Source organism: Drosophila nasuta, chromosome X (assembly GCF_023558535.2).
Source record: "Drosophila nasuta strain 15112-1781.00 chromosome X, ASM2355853v1, whole genome shotgun sequence".
Classification (NCBI taxonomy): Eukaryota; Metazoa; Arthropoda; class Insecta; order Diptera; family Drosophilidae; genus Drosophila; species Drosophila nasuta.
The window spans coordinates 11,496,809-11,520,576 of NC_083459.1; the positions used below are offsets into that span (position 1 = coordinate 11,496,809).

The window sequence follows — 23,768 nt, forward strand, 5'->3', positions numbered from 1 at the left end:
CGGAGCAATGAGCGTGTTGTGTGTTTACTCCTCATAAGTCACCGACTCCAAGCCAGGTAAAGAGTGTCCCAGGTGAATGCATTTTCAAAGTGTGGCTTTACCTTTTGTTTGCCAGCTCAAGCTGAAGCTGAAAGCTGAAGTGTAAGCTGAGGCTCAGTGTGGCGAGCCTTGTGTGTGTTGGCGTGTTCTGCATAATTAAAAGAGTCAGCAGTACACTCTCAAGAGGGGGCCGTCGTTGTTGTTGTTGTTGGACGTAGTTTATGACCGTCTCAACAAACGCCTACGACTCTCGAGCATGCGGATTTGGCAGCTCACAGCGTTGAGCCAACGTTCAGCATTGTCCACAAATAAATGGCGCCCGCCGTGATGCCGCGTTGCCGAGTTGCAATGCCCATCCACAAGTAGCTGGCTAGCTGGGTTGCTTTTGCTTTGGCTGGGCAATGAAATTAACGTGTGTCGCTGGGACGGATCAACATTGCCGTTGGGCCGGATCGTGGATCGTCGCTTGGGCATTAGACATGCATCAGCATCGCTTGCACGTGCTTGAAAAGTCAATGCACCAACGATGAAGGAGTGGAAGGAGGAGGCGATGGCGGTGTTTGCTGGCCAATGGCCAATTGAATGGGATTGGATGGGCCATTTGGCAGCCGATTTGCCTGAGCCGAGGCCAGCGAAGTGTGCAAAATGATTGCATTGCAAATAATAATAATGTTGTGTGCACATCATCTACTTTGACTACAACGAGCACAGATTAACCGATTATCTAGTTGATTTTTGTGGGTTGCGAGACTCGAAGTCTCAATCTCTCAATTTCAGTTTCAGTTTCAATTTCAATTTCGTTTTCGCTTTCAATGAAATACTTGAAATCCAAATCAACCAAAAATTGCCGTGAGTAGCATGTATAATCCCGGAATTGCTGAAACCCCGGAGCGCATGCAAATGACACGGTCAAAAAAAAAATAAAGAGCGAGCAACAAACAACAACAAAATGCGAGCATCAACTGCATAAATACAAATCAGTGGCCAAAAAAAAAAAACACAGTTTTCGAATTATGCATGAAAGCGCCCGAAATGGCAATGGGAATTTCAGTTTCAATTTCAGAAAACATTAAGAAATGAAAGTGTATTTTGTTGAGTTTGTGTTTTGAGGGCCAACAAAGCCAAGCCGCCAAATCAATAAAAAAACAACGAAACAAGGCGATTACGACTTTCAAAGTCGTCAATGTGGTTTTTGTTTCAAGTGTCTAGAATATTTTCTGCACAGCTTCAGCAGCAGCTCGATCAAAGCGTCTTTTGATGTCTTGACTTGTGACTGACCCCTTTCATTCATTCTCTTTCGATAGCTATTCATAGTATTGTTTCATAATGATTAGTTTTTTTTTTGCGCTTTAGCTTTTGGTTTCACAGTTTTCGATTTGGTTTTGTGGAACGTGTTTCGTTTAAGCCACTGTTGGCCCATATTCAAATCAAAGAGGTCAATTTGTAATCATCACTAGACGACAGCCTGACATATACTATTTAGATGGAGGTAGGGAGGGAGAGAGGGGGAGGTAGGCCCACATTTCACAATCATAATCATAGCATTCATACTTGCCACTCGCAGCACTATGTAACACTTTCTAGAGCTGCTTGCCGCACATTCCGACACTCCGAAATCAAAAACAAAAAAAGTCAAAAACTAAACAAAACCTGTTCCTGTCGCTTGTTGTTATGTTTGGGTTGTGCCTTGTGCTATGTTGTTTGTATTTTTGTTTTTTTTTGGCTAGTGGTACTTTCACCTGTTTTAAGGTTTTCGCGCTTTGGTTTTAGTGTTATTTGGTTTTATTTTTTTGTTTTACAAATCGGGTTAGAGTCATTAATTAAACAGACTCATAACAGAATTTGAGGCAGTCGGGGAAACGCTTGGCCAGCATCAAACAACACATCACACACACACACACACATCAATTTCTGTGTGTTTTGGTATTTTTTTGGGGGCATTCTGTTAGTCACAGTTGGGCGCCGATTAGCCCAGCACACACTCTCTGATGTATCTGTATCTGTATCTGTGTATCTATGGTGTCCATTGTTGTTCCCTGACAACTGCGACCCACTGGCTTTGTTATATGACCCGAAACCCATCATAAAACGTCAACAACAAATACACACATTCTGTAGACCTACACAACAGCTAATTTCATATTGTACTTTCCGATGACTTCAATACTCTATCATCAAGTAAAGTCTTGCTCAACGTGCACACACATTTTCACATTTTATATAGCGAAGTCTATTAGCAAACAATGTTAAAACATTTGGTAAAAAAGGAAATTAAATCGAAAAAAGTTTAAAAACATTTTCGAGCTAAACAAATTTGTAAATTATATTGCAAAATTGTTTAAACTGTTTCAAGCTAAACTTAATTTTATATAGGCAACTACTAAACACAATTTTGTCCTTTAAGCTAAACACAATTTTATGTACTTCCTTTTAACAAATTCAAATTCAACTTTTATCAAATTATTTTATAATATATTTTTTAAAATTTTGAATGGATCTTCCACAAACACATCTATAAATCAATGTATAAACACTTCATATTTATAACTATTTCAAGTTAAACTCAGTTCTATATATTTACTTTTAAACTATATTCCATAATCAATTTTTGTTTTTTTTTGTATTATATGATCTACCACAAATATATCTATTAATCTTTTTATATTTTTAAAAATGTTGAAAAAAATACACATGTTTTACAAAAAATTAAAATAGATTTTCTGGACTTTTGTGTATTTATTTACATTCAATACATTTGTTTAATATTCTAATAAATTGTGTTTCTTATCTGAGTTTTCTAAATATTAGAAACCATTATTATTAAATAAATTTCTAAATTTCATTATTGATGGCTTCTCAAAGTTCTAACTTAAGAAGTTTCTAAAATATGCAAATTCTGCATCAGAATTTATGAATATTGATTTCATGCTAAATATGCATATCGAATATCAAAAGAAATGCCATATGTATATAATAAGTTTCCACTTTTGATCAAAATAATAGAAAATGCCATATATGAAGAGCTTACAATCATTTCAAAAATCACTTCTTAGTCTTTTATGCCAACTCTATAAAAGTGTTTGTTCAGAATGCAAAGACCACGGACAAAAGAAAAAAAAGCCACAAATAGAAGCATAAAGCACTTCTTTTGAACCGCAAGATGCGAGATTAATGTGTTGCTAAACCAAGGGGAAATTTCAAAAAACAAATTCAATTTGCATTTGGCCAAATGCCTCTCCGAATGTGGCTCAACAGACCGTAAGATTTGCATACCACAAACGATGCTATTCGTTTTTATGGGCACACCGTCAATAGGGTAGCTCGAGTTGGTTAATTGAAGATTAAATTGGCAAAATGAATTACAAAAAAAAAATACAGAAAATGGCAATAAAGTTGCAGCTGTGAAATGCCAGAGTCAACATTAACATTCAAAAACAAACAAGCAACAAGTAGAACCAATACCAGAAATAATAATAATAATAATAATAGCAACAACAACCACAAGCAGCAGCAGCAGCAACAACCTGTTGCCATAGTGGCTAAGTGACCCACATGTTGGCAGTCGCAAAACTTGTTCACATTCAATAATACAAATCGCTTAAGAGAGAGACAGAGGAAGAGAGAGAGAGAGAGAGCGCAATAAAAATCATCGGCCACAAAAATGCTCGTAAATATGCGTGTTAGCTGCTGCTGCTGCCGTTTGCATATGCATCAGCAACAGGCAGGCAGGCAGCAGCAACAAGTGGCAAGCGTTAAGAGGCAACAGCTTAGAGAGAGAGAGAGAGAGAGAGAAAGATATAGCTATGCATTTAATCGTGCACAACTCGCCTGGGCCTTGCGACGAGGAATGCTGAACACTTGACAAAAAACAAAAAGAAGCAATAATAGCAACAGCAGCAACCACAGCAACAGCAACAACTATTTTATCGCACAAGTGTGGAGCGAAGTTGCTGCTGCGTTGTTCTGGAGCTCAACTGGTTTTTTTGAGGTCGTTAGGCAGCAGCAGCAGCAGCAACAGCAAAAGTCACAGCAGCAATAGTCGCAGCAGCAACAACAGTCTTCAGCAGCAGCAACAGCATCACCCGTTAGCTTCATAGAGCCAATGAGATTGAATTTGTTGTTGTTGCTCACTCGCTCACTCGCTTGCTCGATAACTGTAAGCGACAGCATTTCGAGTTTCGGGAAATTGGAACACACACACACACACACACATTTTGGCTCTTATTGATTTTGGCTTCATAGTGAAAATATATTTTTCGCCAAATGCCAACTTTGGCCCGTCCGTTAGGCTCGTTAGCCTGGCCCCAATGATGCGGCAAATGATAAATGATAAATGTGCCGGGATCACCGTTGCTTCTGCCGCTTCTCCCAAATCTCCCAATTCCCCTAATTCCAATTCCAATTCCAATTCCAATACCAACTCCAATCTCCATTGCCTTACTTAATAGAATCGCCGACAACGATTTGAGACACAACTATAAAAATGTTAGGCCCAAAGGGCCACACAATAAAAAAGAGTTCTGTTATTTACAGCAGCTTGTGCGATTTGGTCTCATTTCTTTTCAACAATAAATTAAATTTCTTGCCTTAAGTGAATTCGGGCTAATCAAGTTTTCCTCTCATTTTAAGAATTAGGCTAAACTTTTTGTTCACCAAATGACATTATAATGATATAACTATTACTCTTGAAGATGGCCATTTTTTTTGTTTCAACATTTTTTTAAGGTTTTACGAAATTATGAAAGTCTAAGCTAAGCTTTTTATAATAGTTTAGAGCAACGCTTTTTGCTCTTTTTTCATTGAAGTTATTTAATTCGATACTTTTGAATTTATTTCAGAGCTTAATAGTATTTTGGATGAGTTTATATTTTACTAAATCATTGTAGCTAAACTATTTATAATACCTTTATGCAACGATCAATTAAAAATTTTAAAAGTTATTCAGAAATAATTTTATATGACTACAGCTATCGGGTCTTAATTAGTTTGGTTGAGAATCTGGTATTCTTTGTAGTACTTCTGTACTCTGTAGTATACCAATATACCAAATATTGCATTAGGTATATTTTAGTATTTCTTTTCTTTTAAGAAAAATATCACTTTTTTATTAAAAAATTGGCAGACTTAATTGTTTTTTTTTTATTTTGCATTATTTAATTTTCAAATTGTTAATTTAATACTGAATTTAATACAATTTTTAAGGGTATGAGTTTATATTTTACTCGATCATTAAAGTTGAAACTAAGCTATATATTATTCTTTTGAGCAACGATTTTCCCCATATTTTTAATTTCATTCTTTTTAAGTTAAATTTGTTAAAGGAATTAATAAAGTCTTAGCTAAGCTATTTATAATTATGTTGAGCAACGAATTTCTGGCTTTTTTTGCAGCTATTTAATTTCATACTTTTTATTTATATTTTGAATTTAATTTTAATGCGAATCCGCAAGCTAGCTGAAGCTGACTTTTCTGCTCAATTCAATTTGCGGTTTAAAACAAAAAAATGGCATATGTATAATAATTTGACAGCGATACAAATGGCGCATCGCATCATTAAATAATTAACTGCTAATGACATTACGTGCTAGGTCGAGCATATTGAATGCAAAGCTACCTCGTTGGCAGCGCTTAAATGGTCAGCCATAATGGCTAACGAAATTGCCAAATCACAGCTAAACACCCACCACAAGACCAATCAAAAAGTACAAGTACAATGTACAACGTACACTTATAGATACAACTACGGATATGGATACACATATAGTATAGATCTATGGTATAGATCTCTGGCTATTTCAGATTGGTCTACACATGCCAGCTCTGATTGACGCCAAATTGCCAGCGGCAATTGTCAATGGTTGTTTCTGTTGTTGTTGTTGTTACTGTGATTGCTGCTGTTCTAATCGCATGATGAAAAACCAATTTGGCTAGAAAATGTACTAGAAAATTGGCATTGCCATAGAATATGCCACAGATGCTCCACTGTGTGAGTGTCAGTGTGAGTGTACTCGCATTCGCATTCGTATTCGTATTCGTACTCGTAAATGCCTTGGCATGTTTTATTTTCCCACATTTGAGTCCAACTTGCCCGTGCGGCTCATCAAATCACGTATTGAAATTGCTGCCGTCTCCCCTTCGCCTTCCCCTTCCCCATCTCCATTTCCATTTCCATCTCAAATTCCCTTTGCCCCTCCCAGCAATCATTTCCCACTCAAAGCCAGACTGTTGTGGGCGCCTAACAGCCACAACAGCCACAACAACAGCAATAGCAATAACAACAACAATTGCAGTTCAACAAATGTTCAATTGCAAAATAAATCGATACATTTGATTGGCTAGAAAATACCCTGCAGTTGACTACGATATTTTCTACATTTTAATTTAATTTACTTTTTACCTGTGAACTTTGAAATAGCAGTGTTGGCAACATGCGCGTTTAAAATTGAAGAATACTATTAAAAACACAACTGCCAGATAAAATTTAGTTATAACAGCAATTAAATACATTATTTAATTTATAATAATTAAACGTTTTTTTTTCAGTTTGGAGAATATGGATAATAACAAAAAAAATTGCGTGATTTGTGAAAAACTTTGAAATATTGAAATTTACTAAAAAAAAAAATTAACATGAAATCCTAATTAACTTTTATTACATTAAGACTAAATTATGTATAGAAAATTAATTTTTGGAATATTCACTACATGCTATAAGTTAGTGTTATGATAACCAAAGAAAGTTAGCTACAAAATTTGGTGCGGAAAATTTATTTGTGAATAAAAACTTTATTTAAGTTAAGTGAATGAAATCGCAAGCATTTTACAGATAAATAAATTTCGTATTATTATAAAAATAAATAAAATATAGTTGAAAATATAATTTAGTTCATACACAACTACTATCTACATCAACAACTATCAACGTTTACATCACAACATATACAACTATCTATATTTATATTACATCTTTTGTATTACATTCTTCCCAAAAAAAACGGAAACCTTGACAGTCTTTTTTAGCACATAATGGAAATTGTATCAATGAAAAATATAAAATAATAATAATTTGTTATATTTAATGCATTGCAAATATCGGCAGTCTCTTAGGAAATATGTAAGTAAGATTTTTATATTTAAAACTAATATATAAAATTTTACATAAAGTTGAATATATATTGCTACTTCAATAGAATTCCTATTTATGAAAATCTTGACAAAAAACTGTGAGTTAGCAATCAAAAACTTGACTTGCTAGAACTCAAGTTTCTTAAATGTAATATTATTATATGATTATGGTTCTAACTAATTTTCTTAATACTTGAAATAAAGTGATTTATACAGCTCAGATTGTCGCCAAGTCGTTAAACCCTTTCTCCTCGATTTTTTTAATGGGTATTAAAAATCTAATTAGTCATTTGCTTAAGCGTTAACACTAAAGATTGTATTCATTCAATTAGCGAAATGCAGAAAAGATTTAAATGCGAAAACGTAGTTTTCTTGGAATCAACTGGAATTCCAGACAGGTTTTGCATACTCATACTCATAAAAATAAAAATACTACTCAATTCGATTTTAGCGTGTAAATTCCAAACTCTGTGGTAAATACCTCAAATTGTTAGTAATATTCTATATGCGTCATCTCGCAATAAGGTTATTTCTCACCTTCAAAAAAAAACAAATAAGCAACAATAAAACTCAATTGATTTGAGTGCGAAAAAAACAAAGCTCAACAGCGAGCATAATTGACGATTGTTGTCTCTTTTTTTTGTTTTTTTATTTGAAGGGGGGCTGCTATTGCATAATAAGTATTATCACAAGCTGAAAACGTCTACAAAGTATATATTTATTGGCCAAGAAGCAGCTTAAGTGGCCTCAAAGCGATGCGCCAGCATTCCAATGAGAGAGAACTCAGAGAGTCTCAGTATTAATATTTCATTTTGGTATTTTATTTGCATTCAAAATCAAATGAAGTGTGAATGTGTGACTGTGTGTGTGTGTGTGTGTGTGTGTGTGTGTGTGTGTGTGTTCAATGGCGGCAAATGTCAAAAATCGCAGCTGGCATATGTCAGAATTGTGTGGCAAGTACTCAAGCTTGAGCTCAAGTATTTGTCGGTTTATCACGTAGGTGGCGCATATACATACATATATACATATATAATATACATACACGTTCCGCATACTTAGTCTGTCTGTCTGTCTCAGTCACCTGTCCATGACTATGGCTAACTATTCAATTATGAGCAACAACAGCTTTGCAAGACGATCTTTTAGACGCACGTGTCTCCACTCGAAGACTTCTTCTCGTCTTCTCGAGTCGTCGTGGGTGGACACAAGATACCTTGCCACTTAATACGAGTGAGTATTCTAGCACTTATTTCATAGATATTCACACATCATATTATATTTGCTTACCATTTGCTCCAGTTTCAGCAGATAAGACATTGGCGACTTGCAAGTCATTTTGTTGTGCAAAATATCCACAACACACACACACAAAAATTAAAGTGCACAATTGAATTACATTTAGTTGCGCAGGTATTCAAACTATTTATAACAAATTCAATTCAATTTGCAGTTATATTTATTTCTATTGAAATTCGCTGGCGAATCACGAATCAATTCGAATTGAATAATAAATTCATATGCATGACATTTAACAGAAATTCAACACTCACTTCACACACACACACACACAAAAACAAATTTAAACACAAAGCTGACCTTGAGGTCCAGAGCATTTACATTTAGATGCGATTACAGATTCGCTTGCTGCACAAGTGGAGCAACAAAAAAAAAAACAATGGCAAAATTGCCAAAATTCGTGAATGTCTTCGAAAATATCTTTCACTTTGGAAGCACAATATATAAAATTTGCAAAAATGCAAATGCAAATTCAAATGCGAATGCGAATGCGAAAAAACTCGCGCAACACGTCCGCAATCCTCGAGATACAGAACAGTTCTTGGCCGCTCTTTGGCATTGGCAATAGTCCAAGTCCAATCCAATCCAATGCCAATGCCAGAGTCGACGTCGCCGTCGCCGTCGCAGTCGCTACGATTCCAGTTGGCCAGAACGCAGCAAAAGAGAAAGAGCTGAAGTTGAAGTTGAAGCTGAGGCTGTTCGCTGGAAATGGGTAAACTTCTTGGATAGGCTGCTGCTGTGTGTCGACCTGGTCAGGTGGCTTTTTTTTTTGTTTTTTTGTGTAGTTCTTTGTGTTTGTTGCTACTTCGGCCCCAAACTTGGCACAGACTCAGCGAGCGAAAGACCCAAATAGAAAATTGTGTATTTATGCTAATGAAGTCACAAATGAAAGCCAGGCGAATAAATAAAAATGAACCAAGTCAGACGCAGGCGTTCGCATTCGCGTTTCGCGATCGAGCCTCATTTGCATGTGTTGCCAAAAAATAAAGAAAAAACGTTCATTAGCAGGTGGCAAGGTGGCAGGAGCCAATGGCGCCCTCTTTGTTGCCCCGTGCTTGAGTGCAGTTCAATGCTGCAAAACTGGACTTCGAGACTCGTGGAGTGGTCGGGATTGCGCTGGCGGAAGTTCTGTGTCGAGTCAGCGCAAGATTCTCAAGAATCATATACTCGAGAATGCGCTGCGGCATTTTACAGTTAAACAGTTAACAGCACTTTTGCACGCTGTCATCCCAAGTGGCCAGTAGTGGACGGTGACCAAGAGCATGCTGCAAGTTGCACGCCGATGCCCAAATCACTGGCAATCATAATTCAATTGCAGTTAATTTGTGTGCGCAATTTAGGCAGTCGCCAAATTGCCTGGAAACACGCACGCACACTCCACAACTGCTCCACTTGTGGCCTATATAAAGTGGCTGGCTGTCAACACAAGTTGCATCAGTTTCAAGTTCGTCACAATGTTTCCATTAACAATCGCACTTGTGCTCCTCAATTTGCTGCTCCTCGCGGCGGTCAACGGTCATCCGCCGGCAGCAACAACGCCTGCACCGATGTCAGCTGCTTTGATGGATGCCACTGGGGAGGCATATGACAGCAAGTTCGATAATGTGGATCTGGATGAGATACTCAACCAGGAGCGTTTGCTTAACAACTATATCAAATGCCTGGAGAATGCAGGACCCTGCACAGCCGATGCCAAGATGCTAAAGGGTAACTATCAACAACAACAAAAATAGTATTTTTTGAATACGGTGGCAACGCCGTGGGTGGCTGCTATCGATAACAGCAGCGAGGATCGTATCGATGAAAGGAGGCACGAGTATCAATCGTGCAGAAGCACGGACAAAAGCAAAACAAACATACATATTAAACGAAATTGAAATATATTTATAAATACATTTCAATTGCAGACATTCTACCCGATGCCATGATGACGGACTGTGTCAAGTGCACGGAGAAGCAAAAGTATGGCGCCGATAAGGTGACCAAACATTTGATTGACAATCGTTTGGAGGATTGGATGCGTCTGGAGAAAATCTATGATCCGCAGGGCAGCTATCGCATCAAATACGAGGCATCGAAGCTCTCGAACAAGCCCGCCAATGAAAAGATCGAACTTGAAGCCGGCGATGGTGTGCAGGGCGATTCTTAAGCCTTTTCAAGTGCTTTAAAACATATCTTCTATATATACACTTGTGTATATTCTTTTCCTTTTTTGTTTTGTTTTCTTATTCCGCACTCACAGAGCACACAATACAAACATAACATAACGAATAATAAAGCATAATCCAAAGAGCAATTGACTTCCTACTACATTTCAATTTGCCAGCTGACAACTGACAATCATAATTACTCATTGTGCGAATTATGAATGTATTGCAACTAATGAATTGTTGTGAACCCAAACACCCAAAACGATCTGTTAACTTTGCACAAAAAAACAATGGAACAGAATTTCACACAATCTGCGAAAATTGTTTCGTTTTTATTTTTTCTCCGACAAAAAACAAAAACTTGTAATTACATGCAAAATTCGATAACAAAATTCCAGCGCGGCGTCAAAACTTTTCAAAATGCGGCTACAATCTCGAGAGTCGAGAGAGGAGACTCTTGGCAAGCAATTAGTCCAAATGCTACCTTATATAACGACAAACAATTGTGAGCTTGGCATTGAAAACGAATTGGCAATTTGCGCATTCATTTCACAGTTGTAACCACTCTAAATAGTCATCGTTTGTTTGTTTGTTTGTTCAAAAAAATAAACAGTTCTGATTGTTGTAATTGATTCTCAATTGCGTGTAGTAAATTTGAGTTTGGATTTCAAATTTAGGATTTACTTTCAAGAGTCAAACAAATATCATACTCCAAAATGTAATCGATAGCCAATTATCCAATTGGTAAATAAACACTCGATGCTTGTAGACTAAATTAATTGCTATCTAACTTTATAAATATTTAATCGAGGTTCAAGAATTTGTCATTGAGTTATTTGATATTATAAATATTATCATATAACAAAATATTTTGCTAAGCCAAGCTGAGCTTAATCTTCCTAAGTTTGCAGCTATAAATCAACAACAAATATTTAATCTAAGTTGACGAATTGGTCATTTAGTTATTTGATATTATAAACAAAATATATTTTACTAAGTCATGATGAATTATTTACCCTAAAATTACACCTATAAATAAGCATAAATATTTAAACGTTGTCATTGACATTTCATTCAACAAACTATTTTTATTTTATATGAATTTACATTTAGAAATTTTATTTTTTTTTATATAATTTGTAAGCAGAATACTGCAAAATGAAACTGGTTTCGTTTGAGGCATTTAATTAATTGGAAACTATAAAAATGAAAAGTGCAGGTAAAAACGTTTGCTCCATTTGTGGAATGTTTATGGGATCTACATGTGTGTACTATATATATACGATGCTCTTATCACTGGCCGATCTTCAGTTTTTTTTTATAGTGTCGCAAAAGTTGAGGCATCATCATCAGAGTCTACATGTTGATCATAATCATAAAATTCCGTCAACACACCCACATTCAGCGGTGGTCGCGAAGGTCTGTTGTTTGGTTGGCTTTTCAAACGAAATGCGACATCTGGCTCTGACTCTGACTCTGGCCAAAAAGGTGTGGCCCAGAGCCAAAATCAAAAGCCTCGCACGCTCTTTTGGTGCGAAACGCTGCGTTGTTGTTGCTGTTGTTGTTGTTGCAACAGCCTCCCAGTTATTCAATTGTCAGCCAACTGCAGTGGTAACTCAATTGTTGAAATGGTCAAGAGCCGCCGCATCGCCGCATCGAGTTGAACGAACCTGGCTGGCTGATGGCAAACAATTCGATTTGGTTTTGCTTCAGTTCGGTTTGCCGTACTATGTGTGGCTTTATTCGTCGAACGACGCGCGGTGGGGGAAGGGCAGCAGAGTGAACAAGGAGGGGTGGTTGAGGGGGGAGGAGAGGGGAGCAACACCCGTTGGGGACGTGCCCGCCGCAATGGCAGCCAAACTTCCGGTTTCATTTCATTTAGTCGTAAACACGGCCATGCCAGCGATTCAAACAATCCAAAGCCAGGCAAAACAGTTGAAGTTGTTATTGCTGTTGTTGTTGTTGTTGTTGCTGTTGTTTCATTTGGCTTTAGCCTCAAATTCATTTGTGCTGTGTGCCCGCTTCGGTTTTGCGGTGGGCTGTGCGCTCGGCTTTGACTGTCAATCAAATTCGTTGATGGTTTTCCGCTTGCCTTTGACTGCAATCCCATTTCCCATTCCCCCATTCACATTTACAATGATGCTGTTGCTGCTGCTGTGATTGTGGCTGTTGCTGTTGCCCAGAGCGAGGTATGCAATGCAAACTGTGGCACTTACAAGCTTCTAAAGTGGCTCAGTCTTTCCGGCCATTGCACAGTGGAACTGGATCAAACATTTTCGACAAGTGAAGTAGGTATTTTATTAATTTTGATTTTATTATTATGTTTAAAATGTACTATTATTTAATCAAAATAAAGATCTCTTCATTTTCTTCTTTTCTTCTTCTCTTTTCCCACAAGTGACGTATTTATTTTATTCATTTTTATTTCTACCAATATTTCAACAATTTTTCAATGGCAAATTGAATATTTTATTATTACTACTATTGTACTATTATTTATTCAAAATGAAAATCTCTTCTTTTCTTCTTCTCTTCTCTACAAGTGAAGCATTATTTATTAAATTTAATTTCTATCAATACTTCAACTATTTTTAAATTGCAAATTTAATATTTTATTATTATTTTCTTTAATTTACTATTATTTATTCAAAGTTAAGATCTCCTTTAAATGGCATTTAGCATTCCTGCTTTGTCAAACTTTTTAAACAATTCTTGAGTAAAGAACATAATTTAGTATGGAATTTGAATTGGCATTAATGTTGCAACCATTTGCACAAAATTTGCACACTCACAAAATGTAAATGCAATATTTTAGAGATCACCTTAAATAACATTAATATTATAAATTTTGTTTTCTATCAATGCTTCAAATATTTTAAAATTGTATATTAAATATTTTTATAAAGTTGCAGCCATTTTTTATACAATTACTCAAGAATATATTTTAAGTTTCAAAATTTCATATACATTAATTGGATAAAATATATACTATATTTATTTAGTCTTTTTTTAGCAATACCTGAAATAAATTGCACAGTTGTAAGTTTAATATTGTTTATTGTACAATTTATTTCACTTTATAAGCAAACGTTTGAGCTTACCTAATTTATTGTTACATAAATAAGAAATAAGAATGAAATTTTGATTTTTAATTAAAATTAATGTACAATTTATGAATAATAATGAATCAGATTCTACATACGTAAATTTATATTAATTTTATTTATTAATTTTGAACAGTATGTATAAAAATTCAGGTCATTGCTTATAAGGAATGCATCTTATGTTTGGAATTTTAAGTTACACAAATTTAATAAATTTTTTAATTTATACATTTAACAGTTTGGTACATTTAACAATTTAAATGACATTTATAAATATTAATAAACTGTAAATTTTATTAAAACGCTAAACTCCTTAAGAACAAGTTGCATTCACTTAACATTTATCGCTTGGCTTTTATATGAGCAGCTTTATTTAATTTCCACTACGAAGATTGTAATAATAAATCTACTTAAGATTTCTTAAATTTGGTATAATAATTTTCATTAGTAAAGACATTAAAATTTGAACTTGTTGTGTGCAAAAACTATAAACGATAACTCAATTATTTGTATTCAACAATTTAGTTACATTTAAGTAAAGCAATTATATTTGCATATATTTGTTTATTGCTGGCAATTTGCATAAACCATTGAAAGCATAAATAAAATGCCATAATTGCCCCACTGTGCAGAGAGCTGGCTGTTAGGTGCGTAAAGCGAAGCTAATTATGCGTGCAGACAACTACAATATTTAGTTCTAACTAACTATAAATCTCAATCTGAATCGCAGTGTGCGTATATTTATTACTGAGCCATCATTACAAACAAACACACGTACGTAAAGGCGAGTCCATTGAATGAGGGTTTTCAGCAGCTGAAGTTCAATGGCTTATTGGGATTGGAAGTGGTTGGTTGGTTGGTAACATAAAAAAGCAAGTATATTTAAGCTGCTTGTTTGTGTTTCAATACGCAAAAGAACCGAGAAGTTTGCAGTGGAGGAATGACCTCGACCCGGCTGTCAACTTCAACTTCAACTTCAATGGCTTCACGGCAAAGCGGCAAAGCGGCAACGGCCAAGAAATTGCATCAAGAGAGCGACAGCGAGTGCGTTGACTTGGCTAATATGGATATGGGACGTAGATATTACAGCGTTGTTTTATTTGCGCTGTTGTTTGGCCCTCGAACTGTGTTTTGCAATGTTTATGTTCATGCCACAGCTGAAATTGAAATCATCAGCATAATAATTACGCGCCGTAACGCGGCAAATGTCAAAACCAAGTTCGAGTGCAGCTCCTCCACCGCCATCTCCTCCCAAAAAAACGGCTCCCAGGCCGTTTAGCAACTGTTACGAATGTCGACGTTGACGACGTAGTCGCAAAATAATAAAGAAATGTCATTGTCAACGGGTCGCAGCGTTTAATAAATAAATTATGTAATTACGGACGGCATCGCATCCATTGCATGTAACGCCTCGTAATCCAGACCCTAGTTGCCGCTTGCCGCTTCAAGCTTGCCACTTGCCACTTACTGCTTGCTGCTTCCCATGGTCGAGTGAACACCTCGAAGGCAGCACAACAACAGAAGCGACACTGGCGACACTTTGTTTCATTTGCATTTTGGTTTCAAGTTCACAATCGCTTCTCCTTTAGCAAGTTGTGCCTCGTCTTCTCTGCCGTTAGCCGCTTCAGTTGCTGCCAATTGGCTACAACGGATGATTGCCCGTCATCGACTTGGCTGATTGGATTTCCTGTGAAGCGTGCTCACTGTACTCACTTATTAGCCATGTGCTAAATTATTGACTTCCTTTTGCGACTGCATATCATTTTCACAAAGCAAGGAAAAGGAAAGCAAAATGCGACTTCGACTGCGACTGCGAAATGGCAAACGTTAAATTGGCATCTACTCGCTCGTTGGCAGTACGCGTTACCGGTTTTCCGGCCCAAACAACAGCGTCAAATGTTAGCCTAGAATGTTAATAGTGTCTTAAGACACTAACGTGTGCCACACACACGCGTTAATAAAAAAGACACAACTGGCCCACTTGAGCTGTGGACAAATGTGGCCAAAAAGGTAGCAGCTAACAGTGGGTCAAGGCTCAAGCTTAGCCAACGAAAAAAATGCAGCACTTTTTTAGCCAAAGCAACTATGTTAACTGCCAAGAAATCTCTATAATTCTCATTACAATTTGTCAGCAATTTTACTTAGTATATAGTACCTGCTACCCAGAGGGGAGAAAGGTATTACAACAATATATCAAAGGCTATTATTGGTATATTGATATACTCTACTACTACTACATACATCGTTTGGTATATTGATATACTCTACTACTACTACTACATACATTTGAAATGTACCAGAGACGATATTGTTATGCCCGAATCTAGTATATTTTAAGTGTAGCAGTATATAAATATACCAAGTTTATAATTTGGTATATATTGGTAGTTTCGGTATATTAATTTGGTATATTTAAAATGTGGGAGTGTATGAATATACCAAATATAGACTTTGGTATATTTGGCATATTTCGCAATGTTAATTTAGTGTATTTAATATATACTGTGGTAATATATAACCCTTGGTATATTGTGGTATTTTTCGGTATGCTAATTTAGTATATTTAATATATAGGAATATAATTGAAGTGATATATCAATATACCAAATACAGCCTTTGGTATATTGTTGTATTTTTAGGGTATATTAATTTGGTATGTATATTTAAAATGTAAAAGTATAAATATAGCAGTATATCAATATACCAAAAGTAACCTTTGGTGTGTTGCAGTATTTTTTTTAGTATATTAATCTGGTATATTTTCAGAGCAATACCGCAATGAATTCCTTTTATTGAAAATGAATATCTCACAGTCGAGCACACTCGATTGATAGCTTTCTTACTTGTTAATGAAACTCGAATAGATATATCGCAGCTGAGAGCGAAGCAAGAGAGTCTTAAACATACCCGATTGTGAGTGAGAAACGTGATTTCCGTTGAAAAGCTAAAGCATCATCTTCATTCGCAATTCATATCAATTATATTTATCTCTTTTTTTTACACTCTCTAGTTTTCGACGAAAAAAGTCGTTCATTCTTAATCTTAATCAATGCATTCATGTTTATCTTCAACTTTCTCTAGTTAAATAAACATTTATTATTTTCAACGCTGGTAAAAAAAAAAAATGAGCTGTTATTAAATCTGATAAATTCATATATTATTTTCAGTGCATTTAACAGTCGTCTAGACTCTCACTCTCTTCTCTATCAGTTGTCTTCGCACAATTAATACTTGAAAGCAATCTGAAGTTGAACCTTTTGCGACTATCTGAAATTGTCCTGCGCTATCAATTGCGTGACTTCCAAAGAAACAACCAGAAGCAACAGCAACAGCAACGTAGAATGATTCAGAATTTTGCTAGAAAGATGAGAACAAATACAATTTATCAAAATGTATCTGAGGGATTCATCTTTGTATCTTTGTGTGTTGTTGTGTGGCCTACAATTAGCCAGAGTTATGCTGAGCTATGCTCAGCTCTTTTAGCCTTGTTGGCCAAAAACAACAACAACAATAGCAAACCAAAATAATGTCAATAGCCCGGTTAATTGTTAATTGCCTGAGCATGCTCAACAGCAACGAAGACGACGTCGAATTTATGTACGTTTGGAGACAATTACGCTTACTATTACAATTACAATGACGATTACAATTACAAGCACAATCACAATCGCAATTATGATGATGTTGGATGCAAATTCAAAAAGAAGCAAAATTGTTTTAAATGGCTATAAAACATAAACAAAAAAATGAACGAATCCACAATAAGTTAATAAACACGACAAAGTAGCCGAATTTCGCATGCTCTGCAAAATGTGCAAGTAGCGCAATTTGATGGCTTAAATGGCTTACTTCTGCCAACTGTTAACTGCTAACTGGGCTAACTGCCCACTGAGCGCATTTATTTTCGAGTCGCAACAATTGCAAGTATTTCTACTACTATCAAATTGGCTGTGTTGGAATTTTTCTGCTGTCTCGTTTACGAGTGTTTCTCATTTTTATTTTTATTTTTCGCTTTTCGTTTTTCATTTTTTCTCGTTTTTTTGGTGACTGCGTAACTTTTGCAGCTGCTGAGATTTTAATGAGGTTTTTTCGATTTTTCAGCCAGCAGCAGTCGCTGCCATGAATCCCTCAACTTTGACTTATGGCCAAGCTCAGCTCAGCAAGCAAACACAACAATTTCTCAGGCGCTTTTCAGCTAATGAATCGTTACAAACAATGGAAAATGCCGTAGCTAGTTTTGTTTTCCATCATGCTGCACTTGGTTTAAAGATATTTACCCGTGTGGTAAACATTTGATCGCACATTTCCATATTCAAATAGCTGGCAGGGCATTGCCATCAATCGGTTTAGATTTACCTTGACATTTAAAATGATCTCGATTCGATTTCGATTTCCATTTCCATCTCCATTCGATTCCGATGAAGAAGCTCTGGCTTGTTGGCATAATCTGAATCGGGTTCACATTCTTTAGCGTTAACGCTTTACGTTATCGTGTGTATGTGTGTGTGTGTGTGTGGCAATGTGTGTGTTTTGCACTTGCGTAAGCGGGTTAAGCAATCGATGCGTACTCGTAACAATAACCCAAATTGACTGTCACAACACGCACACAGCAAAAGGCAGAAGGCAACAACACAAATAAGAACTGAACTGAACCATGTAACGGAAACACGATAAGGAAATGAAAATGTCAACAAATTAAAGTCGAACAAGAAGTCGATCGCTCACAGCTTTATTGCCAGGCTACCTGAGATAGTGCAACACAACAGATACACAGACAAAAAAAAAAGGTGTTGTAGTATTTTTTAAATATTCATTTAGTATTTAATTGTATAGTTAATACTTTTTAAGTATTCAAATGACCAAATATACCTAAAATACTAGATGTAAGCTAGAAAGTACTAGAATCAATCGATTACAATTTCAATTTACGCATAGCTCAGTTGGTAGAGTTGTAGCCAAACATTCTTCGTGTGTTTTCTAAGGTCCTGGGTTCAAGTTCTGTGAGATTCCGAGATAAGGAATTCTTTAATTTTTGATATCTTTTCAGATTTTTGCAATTGTACCACCAAAAGATTATTACAAAACATTATAGGAAAACTTATTCAGGCCAAACCTCTTGCTTATATTATGATGACTTATTAACAGCTAAAGACTATAACTGCTAGTTAAATAATATTATGTCATAATACATAAAAAAAGGGAAATTGTTATGGTATTCAAATTTTAATACCGAAATAGATAACAAAAATCAAAAGGTATTCAATTTTAATCCCAAATTTCGAGATTATTTTCCTACTCAACTTAACTAAATTCGAGTTTGAAGACCCGATTTCTCTCTGTGTAGTTCTACAAATATAGGCAATACCTTTGAGGCCAGGCGGCCAGTCATAAATGCTACCATTTTGTATCCATTCTCAGTTGCATTGTTTCCAACTCGAGACAAAAGGCTATATAAATTCCGATAAGACGCCCCATTCCAAAATGCATTCAACAAAAGGCCGAAAATCAGCTTATTAGTCAAGAAGAAGAAGAAGAAAAAAATCTTGAAGCAGAAAAAAAAACCACTTAGAATAGCATTCGTAATGCAACTCTGCTTAACGTCTGTCGAGTTCGGTTTTATTTCTTTCTTCTTTTTTTTTAGACATTTCTTTCTTTTTACGCCTTATCAGATGCCGAAAGGTTTTGTAATAGAACTCGGCTTCTTGTATGTGGTCAGTTACGAAGGAAGGGGGGTGGGGAAATAAATGAATACACACAGATTACATTAACCGTTTAGAGGGCTACGCCCAAAATACGAGTAATGACCGATTTTGATAACAAACCCAAAACAAAACAAATTTATTATTCTCGTAATGAGATTGGGAGAGATTTGTGTGGCAACTTTTTACTACATCAAAAAACAGATATCAATAAAAAGTTGCGATAATCGCAACTGGTTTATGCTTTTAATTCAATTATAGATGCTAGAAATTGAGGATTTCTTTTTGGCCATTAAAATAATTGTAGTTTACTCTTAAAGTTGCTGAAAATTACGGTTATTACATTAAGTTTGTTAATATTTTGTAATAAAATAATTTCGTTTTCAATTTTATATATATGTATGGATGTATGTTTGGTAATTAAAATAATCTCGTGTCGTGTGTAATTAAATCGCAACTCGTTTTTTGACAAATGAATTCGCGAAATTTCTTTCATTTTATATAATTTCTCTAGGTCTTGTTGTTGTTGTTGTTTTAGTTGTTGTTGGCTGTTGCGAGTGCATAAATATTTGTGAGTATTTCAGGTATTTTAGCCAAAGCACTCCTTGCCAATTTTTATCGCCGCTGGCTCTGGGCTATAAACATATGGTAGACCGAGACTGACTCTGAGACTGAGACTTCGATTGAGACACGCATAATTCGTTTCACTTGCGCTTTTCTGCCAGCTCTGTTGTTGCATTTACACGGATAAGACTTTCAACAGCAGCAGCAACAGCAACAGCAGTTGGGATACGCATTTTGCAGTTTGCAATACGACTTCACCTGCTCGGCCAGTTTCGAGACACAAACACAAACACAGACTCGGAGAGTTTTCAACTGCTTTCTATAGTCCCCTCTCTCTCACTCTCTCTCTCTCTCTCTTACGCATTGAGAAACGTAGAAAACCTGAGTGAAATTCCTTGACCAGACTACTTTACTGCCCTCTCCTCCTCTTCTCTCTGATCTCTTCCCATCCCATCCAAGTTGTTGTTGCTTTAAGGAGCGACGATGCGGAATCGGAATTGGAATCTCAGCGACTGAATCTGGTTCACGATCGGCTCCATTTATGGGTTGGGGCCAAATTGGTTTCCTCACTGCAAACTAGGCTAACCTGTCGCCACTTACCTCTTTCCCCCACTCCCCACTCCCCACTTGTGCACTATCTCACTTCTTTTTTGTTGTTTTTTTTGGCTACCTTTCTGAGGTGTCGTCTGGGTCTGGTCGGGTGTCTTTTTGGGCGTTGCGTGTTGCGCAACGCATCAACAGCCAAAAAAAAAGCCGAAAACAAAACAAAAATGTTGTCTGGACGCAACAATTTTCCCTCGACTGAGGGAACCAAAAAAATAACAAAAAAGTTGTCAAATTTGCATAACATTTCGCTGGGCGACCAAATCGGTTATTGTACAATAGGAAATGGAAAAATGTTGTTAACCAACTCAAGCTCAGAAAAATGCGATTCCCCTCCCACCTTCCCCCCCTACACCTTTTCCCAACACACACACACACACACTCACACCCCGTGATCAAGCAAACAAACATGCAGCAAAACAAGAAACTAATTTGCATAAATAACTATTTCTCCTCTTTCTTTATATTTTGTATTTTTCTTTCTTTTTTTTTTGTTCATTCGTTCGTTTGTTGTTAACAACAAAAGTTGCGTGTGACTTTTGGCCAAAAGTCTGATATCAAGTGGATATATATACATATTATAGTATATGAAATGGCATTACAGCTTTCTCACGATCTTTGTGCACGCATCCAAGCATGAACTGTGGCGTTATTACACCTTCTTCTTCTTCTTTTTCTTATACTTCAGTTTCTTCTGCTTACTCTATATATAGCCCAGATTCCAATGATGCCCTCGAGATTCTATCAAAATGTCTCTCTGGCATTATTTTGTTGTCGTTTTGTGTTTTGCCACTGCTGAGTCAGCTAATCTAATCATTTCTTTTTTGGCAAGCTTTGCGTTTCAATTTGATATCATACGATGTAATTTTGAGCTAACTCCATTACGCATGCTACGCTTTAAAGCAAAGTGTGTCACACAATTTGTGGCCATGAAAATGTGTTTGGCCCAAAAGTGGAGCATCAAACGCTGTCAACGCTGTTTGCAAACCATTTTCTTCTCTTCATATAATTTCATCTAATTTGCATTTCATTCCATTCTGTTTCATTAAATTACATTCCATTCCATTCTGTTTCATTAAATTACATTCCATTCCATTTCATTTTATTGCATTTCATTCCATTCTGTTTCATTAAATTACATTCCATTTCATTTCATTGCGTTTCATTCCATTCTCTTGCATTCCATTTCATTTCATTGCGTTTCATTCCATTCTCTTGCATTCCATTTCATTTCATTGTGTTTCATTCCATTCTCTTGCATTCCATTTCATTTCATTGCGTTTCATTCCATTCTCTTGCATTCCATTTCATTTCATTGCGTTTCATTCCATTCTCTTGCATTCCATTTCATTTCATTGCGTTTCATTCCATTCTCTTGCATTCCATTTCATTTCATTGCGTTTCATTCCATTCTCTTGCATTCCATTTCATTTCATTGCGTTTCATTCCATTCTCTTGCATTCCATTTCATTTCATTGCGTTTCATTCCATTCTCTTGCATTCCATTTCATTTCATTGCATATCATTCTAATACATTTCTGTTCATTCCATTCAATTCTAATTCAGTTCATTTCATTCCCTTTGATTTCATTGTTTCCACTCCCACTTCATTTCATCCCATTCCATTTAATTTCATTCCATTCCATTTCATTTCATGCCATTTTATTTCATTCCATTTCATTTCATGCCATCTTTTTCAATTTCTCTTTATTGAAATCAATTTCATTTGATAACATTTAATTTCATTCCATTTAATTTCATTCTATATCTCTTCATTTCATTTCATTCTATTGTATTTCATTTCATTCCATTCCATTCCATACCATTCCATTCATTCTATTGTATTTCATAAAATTCTATTTCTCTTTATTTCATTAAATTACATTCCATTCCATTTCATTTCATTGCGTTTCATTCCATTCATTCTTATTTCATCACATTTCATTTCATTCCCTTGCATTCCAATTCGTTGCATATAATTCTAATTCATTCCCTTTCATTCCATTCCATACAATTTCAGATCATTTCCTACTATTTGAATTCATTGCTTCCGAACCCCTTAAATTTCATTCCTTTTCGTTTCATGTCATCTTATTCCATTTCTCTGTATTCCTATTAATTTCATTTGATAACATTTAATTTCATTCCACTTTATTTCATTCTATATCTCTTCATTTCATTTCATTCCATTCCATTCCATACCATTCCATTCTATTGCATTTCATAAAATTCTATTTCTCTTCATTTCATTAAATTACAATTAATTTCATTTCATTCCATTTCATATCATTCCATTCCATTTCATTCAATTTCATTACATTGTATTTCATTTCATTTCATTTCATGGCATTCCATAACATTTCATTCAATTCTATTTCTCTTAATTCCATTTTATTGCATTTCATTTCATTCAATTTCATCGCATTCCATTTCATTTCATTCCATTTCATATCATTCCATTTCATTCAATTACATTTCATTTAATTATATTTCTCTTCATTCCATTCCATTCCATTCCATTTCATTCCATTGCATTTCATTCAATTACATTTCATTTAATTCTATTTCTCTTATTTCCACTTTATTGCATTTCATTTCATTGCAATTGAAAATTCATTACATTACTTAAACGCTTTTTACAATTTACGCACCTGCGACAAAGTTGCAACAAGCGACAAGCAGCTGCCCACCTGCAGCATGCAGCATGCAGCATGCAGCATGATTGCATTGGAAAAGCTGTCAGCCAATTGAGTGGACTGCAAAAGTTACTTAGAGAAATACGACTTGTAACTTTCACCGCCACCGAGGAGCCATTGGCAAATGGAAATGGATAGCCACAAAAAGTTTCCCTACAGCCTCCGGGCAGGATAGTCAACCAAAAACCACAACCAAACAGGTGGCGTTTTTTTTTGGTGTTGTGTGTTGTGTTGGGGTCACCAGCGAGTGTAATCTAAGGTTTACATTATGCATTTACCCAGGCCATTAGCAGAGATTTCAAATCTCATCTGTGACAACGAACGAACAAACAAACAAATAACACAAAACAAAAACAGGCAACAGGCTAAAAAAGCAGAAAAAATGACGTAGTCATTGACGCTGGGAAAGTGAAAAATCTCACACATTTTAGCAACTGCAACTCACAAATGCAATTTAATTGTGTTAAACACTTTTTTTTTGTTTTGTGTGGC

The 23,768-nt window shown here is 35.7% G+C and overlaps 1 protein-coding gene and 1 long non-coding RNA gene across 5 annotated transcripts in view; one reads left to right on the plus strand and one right to left on the minus strand.

The window, feature by feature from the left end:
* LOC132794982 (rhophilin-2) overlaps positions 1–23,768 on the minus strand; it is a 41,928-nt gene that overhangs the window by 11,702 nt on the left and 6,458 nt on the right. Inside the window, exon 1 of one of the 4 annotated variants that reach the window (XM_060805355.1) lies at positions 8,452–8,524. The exons of the other annotated variants lie outside the window; for them this stretch is intronic. Within the exon in view, the coding sequence (XP_060661338.1) occupies positions 8,452–8,499 (48 nt within the window). The 5' untranslated portion in view covers positions 8,500–8,524. Of the gene's footprint in view, positions 1–8,451; positions 8,525–23,768 lie in introns of those variants that run through there. 4 annotated transcript variants of the gene reach the window in all.
* LOC132794985 (uncharacterized) lies at positions 8,084–8,836 on the plus strand. The gene is made up of 3 exons (XR_009633400.1): positions 8,084–8,160; positions 8,224–8,394; positions 8,464–8,836. It is a non-coding gene; the product is annotated as an uncharacterized LOC132794985 (long non-coding RNA).